The 10000-nt window shown below is 44.0% G+C and overlaps 1 protein-coding gene across 1 annotated transcript in view; it reads right to left on the bottom strand.

The window, feature by feature from the left end:
* Positions 1–10000, bottom strand: part of LOC310772366 (proprotein convertase subtilisin/kexin type 4-like) — a gene marked incomplete at both ends in the record, with an annotated part of 388877 nt that overhangs the window by 10861 nt on the left and 368016 nt on the right. Inside the window, one exon of the mRNA XM_083632151.1 lies at positions 4570–4693. Coding sequence (XP_083488277.1) covers positions 4570–4693 — 124 coding nt within the window. The remainder of the gene's footprint in view (positions 1–4569; positions 4694–10000) is intronic.

The raw sequence follows: 10000 nt of genomic DNA, 5'->3' as shown, positions 1-10000 counted from the left end.
CATACTTTGCCATGTTTTCCCACCTCGCTGATACACGTCAGTCACACACACAGACACACACACACACGTGCACACACACACGTGCACACACACAAATGTACTGTACGCCACGCACGTACACACGCATGTACACACACAAGCATGCACATACACACTCACGCACGCACGCACACTCGCACGCACACATGTACGCACACACGTACACACGCACTATGGAGGTCCAAACGACTCAATAAACATGCGCAGCTATCGACTGAACGTGTCACACACGCATGCTGTGTAGCAAAGCAACGTTTGACGTGTCATGTAGTTTCCCCATTGACTTGTAATGGTCACGCGTGCACGCGCACGCGCTCTGACTGCTGCACCCCACATAACATTACGCGTAAAATTACACGTAATGTTGTATGTTGTTATGCGTTTTTCGCGAACACATGCATAAACGCACGCATGAAGATAACAGAACAATTTTGTCACGCGCACACACGCACGTGCACTATGACGTGCGCAAACTACATCACGCGTGACAACAAGATGCGTACTATAGCTAGCGTGTACACGTGTGGCCAATGTTGGATACATTTTGTTATGCGTTCACACACACACACGCGTTCGCATTCTTGATACTACGCCACCGGAAGTTTATCTGCATTGTGCACAACAGTCCGCGTACTGTGAACGCGTCGCGTAGTTCGCTTCTATTTTATTCTAGTTCCATGTTCCATTTTCATCCAGTTCATGCCAATGACCAAAATATTACTTAGAACATGGAAATACAATAATTATCATTAAATCATCATTCATGCTGTCAGGACTGTACTGTTGACCAACTTGCTTCTTTCATCCAGCCGCAAGGGGTCAGTTGAACCTAACTCGGCAATCACATCACAACCTATTTATACTACGGCTGGTGGGTCTGTGTCTGTAACATGGTGTCATTCATTCACCAAATAAAATAAAATAAAACAATTACAAAAACAGTTTTACCGACTCATATATCAATTATTTTTTTTTATATTTATTTATTAGAGACCAGCAATATCAACAAACATATTAACATACAGTGTGTCTCATACATTTTTTTCCTTTCATATATCAATTATTACACATTTTAAATGCTGTCTATGAGGATTAATGGGCGATTTATGTTGTAAAATGTGGGCCCAAGGGATTGTGGGTAATCTATGGTGGTGAGTGCAGTCATGTGACTCTGGTGGATTGGGCAGCTGGGCTATTTAAGATAATCAAAGTCTCTGTTCTTCAGTCTCGGCCTCCTCACAGGAGTCAACTAGACCACTCTACACAGCCTGCAGCTACTAGCTAGCTTATCACTCTTAGCTATAGCTACCAATGTGCTGTATCTCTAGATAGGGATCTGGGGTAGGGCTGGGTCGGTTTGAAAATTTTAAAACGGGTTCGATATTGCCGTCTAAACCGGATCGAACCGGTATACCGATTTTTTTTGTAATAAAAAAAAATAAAAAAAATAAAAAATAAAAAAAGATTTAAGCAGGTCTCCCGAGTGTGGCCCATAACTGTCTGTAGTGCAACTTCAGTCCACCTGATAGCGACAATACACCTCTAAGCTGGTATTGTCAAGGCATGGGTCAGTTTGAACATTTTGAAACCGGTTCGATATTCCCCAAAAAACCGTATCAAAGTGGCTGCAGTTGGTGGCGATAATGCACCTCTAAGCTGGTATGCTGCCAACCAGCACGAACACTGAATACAAATAAGCAGAACCTTTTAACTGTAACAACACACTGTTTTTATTTCTCATAACTATTCAGCTTAACTTTTCTTCAAACATCAACATAATAAACAAAATAAGACTTTTGCCTACTAGTGCAACTTGAGAAGAGGCTAATACGAACAATAGTGCAATCAGAATGGACTGGCAAAAAAAAAAAAAAAAAAAAAAAAAAAAAAAAATGTTTTTTTTAGGTTTTTTCGGTTCGCACGTGATCAAACCGGTTTGGGCTCGTACACCGAACCGAACCGGTAAAACCGGAAATCGACCCATGCCTAATCTGGGGCGACATTACAGAAACTTCCTAAATTCCAAATCCTATCCTAAATGATTGGTAACCAGTGTTGGGCAAGTTACTCTGGAAAAGTAATTAGTTACTGATTACTGATTACTCCTTAAAAAAGTAATAAAAGTTACTTTACTGATTACTTTTTCAAAAAGTAACTAGGTACGTTACTAGTTACTTTTATTTTTATTTTTACCCCAAATACCGTCTAGCATGTCACTCTATTAATTATTTTCGCTTTGGTATTATATAGGCTATGTTAAACGAAAAGCCAAAGGCATTTTACTTTGAAATTCGGTTAGAAAGAACAGGAAGTGGTGTATTAAGACTGGCTAGCTTCACACGAAATGAAAGTCAGACAGTCACACAGATAACGTGAGTGAAAGATGCTGTTACTGTCGGAAACTCGGAGTGGTAATGCAACAGCCTCAATGCAAACGTTTCAAGCTTCGTTGCTGAAAGAAAAGTGATGATCTGTCAACATTCCCTGGGCCGGCCCGTCTGACTACGGTGAGAAAGGCTTTGACGAGAAGGTTAGGAAGTAACAAAGTGTATCTGTTAATCCAGTGAACACACCCAAGTCTACCTCACCCAGCGTCGCCTTCAATTTAGCCTCCATCCCCGCATATTCTCTCTCGAGGTAGCCAGGTTTCTCTTGCTCGTCTCCTTCTTCTGACTCGGTTTGTTTTGAAAGCCAGCGTGCACGCTCTGACGCTGCATCGCGCACACACACTATGACTATATGTGTGCGCCTGAGTCCGTGAGGATAAAATGTTTTCTTTTACATAGAAAACACTGCATTCTGGCAGGCAATGATGTAACAGAGTAACGCATGCGTTACTTGGATTAGTAACTGTAATTAATTACTGTTTTGGAAATTGTAACGCCTTATATTACTTAGTTACTAAAAAAGTAACTAATTACAGTAACGCGTTACTAAGTAACTAAGTAACGCGTTACTGCCCAACACTGTTGGTAACCATGGTAATTAGAGTTAGGACTTGATTTAGGAAAACACCCATTACAGAACAACAGTTCCTAAGTCAATATTCTCATCCTAATTTAAAATGGGAAAAGCGTATTACAGAAGCGTCCCAACTCCCCAAAATCTTAAAAAAGCTCTCCTAACTTTAAGATGCCAGCTATGCTGTCCTAACTAATTTACGCTATTTTCAACTGGAACAACAGCCATCTTGCATCTCGTTATAATTGATAGCCTATTCATAGCCTACCTACCTACGTTATGGCTGCGCTGTTATTACATTTGCAAAACCAACAAAATGTCAACAGGCGCAATTTATTTGCCGAAAGGCTCATGCAGGACCCGAATGACGTTTAGCGTTTTGATGACAGAACGCTCGTTAATCGATACAGACTGCCCCGGGACATGATACTGCAGCTAGCCGAGGAGCTGAGACCTGTGTTGGAGAGACCGACTAGGCGACACGGGGCTCTGCCGGTTGTAGTACAACTTACAAATGCACTTAGTTTTTTTGCGAAGGGAGATTTTCAAACTGAAGTGGCCGACATATCCAAAATATCTCAGCCTGCTATGTCACGTAATTTAACTGAGGTAGCAACAGCCATCAGCAATTTGGCTCCTCGGTACATACAGTTTCCAAGGGGGGAGGAACAACAACACACATCGTTAGCCTACTAGCTAATAGCAGGCTACTAGCGGTCCTACTTCCCCCGGCGAGTTGAGAAGGGAGGAGGTGTCTGTTGCTACTGGTTGCTAGGGTAACAGACAGAAAAGTTGATAACCGATGCTGGATGAGTATTTAGGATTTCCTAACAAGACATAAGATAGGATTTAGCAAGATAAGATAGGATTCCTAAAGTTAGTTAGGATTTGCTTCTGTAATACCAAATCTGAAAAAATCATATCTTAAACTAGTCCTATCCTAACTTAAAACATAAGATAGGGAGTTTCTGTAATGTGGCCCCTGTATAATAAACGATGCTGGATCAACTTTTACCTTCATCATTTGTCATTCCCTACATGGTCATGGTTAGCCTAATATTTTGGTCACTGGCACCATCTACTGGATGAAAATGGAACATAGAAATAGAATAAAACAGAAGAGCACTACGCGACGCGTTAACGTACGCGGACTGTTGTGCGCGATGCAGATAAACTTCCGGTGGCGTAGTATCTAAAACTGCGAACGCGTGACACATTTCTCCAACATTGGCCACATGTGTACACGCTGTAAGTAGCTACACTACGCATCTTGTTGTCACGACTCACGCGTGATGTAGTTTGCGCACGTTATAGTGCGCGCGTCACAGAATTTACTATGTTAATCACACAGGCACACACACGTTGCTGCACGTGTGTCCTTTAATATTGACTTTGATAGGGCCCCATACACGCACGTACACACACGCATGCGCGCGCACGCACACACACACACACACACACACACACACACACACACACACACACACACACACACACACACACACACACACACACACACACACACACACACACACACACACACACATAAATACATACACAATCACATACCATGCATGGTCCTGTGTGGCTGGTATGAGCCATAGAGGATGAGTGTGACACTGAGCAAGGCCCCGGCTGCCTCCTCCCCCTCCTGCCTCATGCAGCTCCTCACCGTCCCTCTGTGGTCCCTCACCTGGCAAAGAAATCATCATCAAAACTCCTCAAGTATACGCAGACGTCCTCTAATCTCATATTATTTAGAAAACCCTCCAAAGCATTCTGATGTGGAGCAATGACTGATGACTAACAAGATCTTATTATATACAGTATAACAATATAATATATCAAGATATTATTCAGTCAGTATGATGCACCTTCTATGAGCTGAGAGGGGGCATTGGTCCAGAAGGCTCTCCTAGCCTGCATCTATCTCGTGTCTCAAGAGTAGAAAAGAAGTCCTAACTACCCAAAACGTCTCAGTGTTGGACATTTTAGATGAGAGTTTGATTTCCCTTGCAGCTTTCATTTTGTTAAATTATTTTCCCCACCACTCAAAAGCCTAGAAATGGTCACACTCAATATGCAGACTTGTTATAACAAAACTATTTTCTACATTTTCTATGTTTTTCTGCAACTTATCTACTGTAGATTAAACTATTTCAATGTGTTGAATCCTTCGTAGCAGCATGATAATCTAGTGACTAGATTATCATTACAATTTGGGCCACAGGATGATGTAAAACTCTGATGTCATGCAACCTCAAAGTCCCACTCTTTACTGACAGTGTGCGTACTAGGAAGCTCCATAACTCCTCTCATGTTCAACGCTGAGCTGAGACTATTTTTACTCCTCGTCAAACTTTCAGCATGGTTTCTTGGAGAGCGAAGATTGATGAATCCAGGACCTGATTTCAACATCAATTTCAAATATATTTCTGGGGAATTTTGCTTGATTTTAGTGTACAATAATACCCTGTCATATGCAAATGACACCCGTTCAGACTGGAGCTGGTCAAAAACAGTGCCACAGTTTACATTCCCTCTATGTGACAGAGCTGCCCAGGCATATGAGTGTGTGTGGTGTGCGTGTGTGTGTGTGTGTGTGTGTGTGTGTGTGTGTGTGTGTGTGTGTGCGTGTGTGTGCGTGTGTGTGCGTGTATGCTCTGAGCAGAGCAGAGGCCAGGCACAGCGGCCCCCAGCTGAGCGCTGCATTGATTTGTTGTTGGGGTAAACAAACAGCTGGATGCTACACTGCTACAGGTGGATCGATACGCCTCGCATGCCTCCCAGCATGCCTTTCTGCTGGGCCTCTCAGAGGAGCAACCACCCCACTGTCCTGTGAAAACCCATGGACTACAAGCTTCAGGTTTCCTCATTACTTTGAACTGAACTGAATTTAAATGTATACATAGAAGTTACTTTGATGACCAAAGGACCCAAGAAGCCCATGGACATCAATCTGAAAACGAGCATGTTTCCTTAATTCTTGAAAGCTGCTTTTTCATCTTAGAGCAGTGTTTCTCAAACTTTGTCATGTCAAGGACCCCTAAACGGACACAAATTAGACCACAAACCCCCATTTGATAACATTTTGTCCCAGGGTCATCCGTCTGACAAGACTTTTGCTTTTAGATGTTTTATTGCAGAAAGTGTATGAAACCCAAATAGTCATACATTCTGTCATTGTGTTACTTGGATGGAATGATAGTGAAAATAAATTGTTCCTCTTTTTGCTGGGGACCCCCTCAATGACCCCTGGGAGACCACACTCTGAGAACCACTGTCTTACTGCCAAATTCCACTGAGTCCGTGTTCGGTCCGTCTGCGCTGCGGTACGGCTTCGGAGTCGATACGTTTCCACTCTAATCAATGTGTCAACTCCCACCTACTCCGCTGCGTTGCGTGTCTACTCCGTCCCAGCTCCGACGATCCGGAGCTCTCCGAAAAAGATACGCAAGGCTTCTATTTTTCACGGATGTCGGAGCAAAGCCGCAGGAGGAGGATAAACATGGATGAGGAAAAGTTAATCATTGAAGTGGAAAACCACAAAATAATATATGACACAACACATCCTTTTTACAAGGACAACACCAAGCAAGTCCACCCCTCCTCTGCTTCTCCAGTTGGGAACAATGATCTTCTGCCTGTTTGTTGTTGTATTTATCCCACATACAAATTGTCTCGCGCGAATGCGCGCGATTTCACCGCGAGAACTTGTCGGTCTCGTCACTCCAGCTGTCTGGCGGAGCGGAGCCGTGACGTGCTCTGCATGCAGCCGGTGAGTGTTGGCGGAGCACGGAGCACGGAGCAAAACCGGAGCACAGCCGCAATGCAACGCAAATGCACTCAGTGGAATCCCCCAGTGAGAGCACTCATGAACCTACCGCTTAAAAGATAAAGCTACCTGAAATGCATTAGTCAATAATCAATAAATAAGAGGATTCCATCCTCCCAAGTGTAACTTTTGTAAACAAAGAGTTTAGCTTGGCTCCATAATACCTTTATACCAGCAATCCTTTTCTAAGATAATGTTTCAAAGTTTATAAATGGTGGATTTCTTATTTTTGGAATTAAATTATGGATGGTAATGTATTTATCAATGATTGTATCTTAAATGAAAAAATACACCCTAAATGTTTGAACACTGTTAAAAAAGCATCTGTACCTCACATGTACCTTGCATGTCTGGGCCCATTTTATAATTTGGTCGGGTATGTTTTTGGTATCAGTCCCTCAGAATCAAAGAGCAAGCGCTTGTGTCTAGTCACCATTTTGCACTAGAGAAAAGAAGAGACACACATTTTTCCACCTACTGCCACAATAGACCAGAATGCAATGTGGCCAGAAGGCAGGGGCCCTATCGTCGTACAGGCGCTATCGATTATGCACCGGTTTGCGTGCCTCTTATGCTATCTTCCCTGCGTCTTATGCTATCGTCTGCCTCCCACAAGCGTCATTTTGCACTTTGGCCATGATACCATGCAGTTTTGCGCCGGGATCTGAGCGCAGACACAGTTATGGGCATGCCCCATGCCAAACCAGGCGTGCCCCCGCAAAATGCTTGCCTTCTGCTATCGTCAGCATGCCGCAAATTCTTTGCTTGCACGCAATTTTTAGAGCACCTAAAAGCAGCTCTTAAAGGCCGGGTTTTCCGTGGGGAATATGAATATATATTAAATCTCACGCCCCTAAGGTTTTAGAATCCGTTGAAATTTTTGAAATTGGTTGTTTACAGCCTGAGATATCACCAGAAATCCACTCTGTGTGTGGGGGGGGGGGGGGGGTGGTGGGGGGGGGGGGTGCGGGGACTCGAAATACTACATTTCCCACAATGCACTGGGCTCGCGTGGCCTTCGTTTCCATGCCCACCCCTCAGGCGTTTGGCTGATATCAAACTCCAGTAGGTGGCGGTAATGCACATATATGTTTGCCAACCGCCATAAAACTCAAAGAAGAAGAAGACATGGAGAGAAGACATGGAGAGAAGAAGAAATAAATCGAAAATAAATCGAAAATCAATTGCCTCCAAATTGCACCAAATGTAAACGGTAGTATATATGTCGGGAGATGTCTTCATAAAAAAAATTTCATGCATTTTAAGGCATTTTCGTAGGAGTTACGCGCATCTGATGTTGTAACTATTTTCTGTAAAAATGTGTAAAAACGGGTACATTGCTCAGCGTTGATTTCGTTACTTCAACCCACCTACTACTAGATGTAAAATTTGACGAGCTTTCCAATGCCGCCAGTCCCGTGTCGATTAGTGCTTCCGTTCCCGAGATAATGGTCTCTTTGCAAGGAACTATGGGAAGCTAATATTAGCTACAGCAGGCTAGGCGGTTGACAAGATGGCTGCGTTTTTGTTTTGGTCAAGGCCTCTGAAGGGGCGTGGAGGACCTCTAGAGGCGGGACCATGGCCAACAACAGTTGTAGTTCATAGGTGCACGACTTCCGCAAGGCGGACTTAGGCCAGATGACGCGAAACGCGTCGGCTGGCCCAAAAAATATGTGAGAGATGCTTGATATCTCTGGCAGTGAATATCCAATTTCAAAAATTTCAACGGATTCGAAAACCTTAGGGGCGTGAGATTTAATATATATTCATATTCCCCACGGAAAACCCATCCTTTAAACAGCTCCCAAAAATACCACGCTGTGCTTGAGCGCACCATTATTCTCCGCGGTGCACAGGACATCTCTGAACACATGTAAAGAGCCACAAACATGCTGCCTACTTGCAATATTGTTGTCAATCAAATGTCCCTGTTTCCCCATTGCAATTTTCTAGTCAAGAAAAGAACCCGAATTGCATCAAATCACAGATGTTTTTAAGAGGTATAGGATGCGATGGTTGTTGTGAGATCTCCAAATTATGCATGGAGAGAATTACAGCATGCATCGCACAAACTGTGTTAAAGGGAATGTGAGACGGGAATCTGATTGGTTTGATTGATGTAATGCCTAGGCATTGCCAGGCCACACCTGTGAATAATTCAGGTGGATAAGACCGCCCAAATCGCTGGTAGTGCTGTGGTAGCGCTGTCGCCTCACAGCTAGAAGATCCTGGGTTCGATTCCCACCTGGGACGCTGTGAGCGCTGAAGGAGTGCGTGCACGTCCGCATGTCCTCGAGTGCCCACCACCGGGTGGGGTCGCCAAAAGGGCCTTTCTGTGTGGAGTTTGCATGTTCTCCCAGTGCCCCCTGGGGGTTTCCTTCATATAGGAACCCCTCACCAAAAACATGCAATATCCTGGTCGCTGAAGTGGTGCCTCCTCTGGTCGTTCGGGGCGCCTGTTTGTAGGGAGGGGAACTCGCTGGAATAGCGTGATCCTCTCACGTGCTATGTCCTACAGGTGAAGCTTCCCCTGTCAGGTGAAAAGAAGCGGCTGGCTACTGCCCATGTCTCGGAGGAAGCATGGAGCCAGTTTCGGCTCTCCCTAGATTGGCAGAGGGTGGAGCAGCAACCAGGATAAATAAATTAAAATTAGCACTAATGGGGGATAAAAATGGGATAAAAACAAAATTGAAATTTTCCGGGGCACGGAGAATAGCAGATGACTTATTCAAAATGCTTACGTTTCCTCTGCGGGGTTTCCAGGACTTCGGGGTGCCTGTGAACAGTCTGCTGGCTTGAAGGTAGCAGTGATTCATTTGCGCTGCGCCCGGCGCAAACGCAAAATCTCCGCTTTTGCCATGATAGGGCCAGTTGTGTTTTGTTTTGGCTTTCTCGGAATTTGAAATATTGGGCACGTCTCTCCACTCACTTTTCTCAACTGCAAACTCTCTGTCTGCTACTCTTAATCTATCCTTGCCGCTCTGCTGGGGGTTGTCAAAAGTGTGTGTGAAATGTAGGAAACCACACAACTGAAGTAAAAGTAGACAAGGCAGTGAGTACACCAAAAAAGTAAACTACACACTTCATCGCTAAATAACTCATTGTAGATTACAAATTGATGATATCTAATGATGTAAGTGGGCAACATTTCAAGGCAATGGAGAT

Source organism: Poromitra crassiceps (genome assembly GCF_964638095.1).
Source record: "Poromitra crassiceps genome assembly, chromosome: 1".
NCBI classification, from domain to species: Eukaryota; Metazoa; Chordata; class Actinopteri; order Beryciformes; family Melamphaidae; genus Poromitra; species Poromitra crassiceps.
This window is presented reverse-complemented; position numbering and strand designations above follow the sequence as displayed.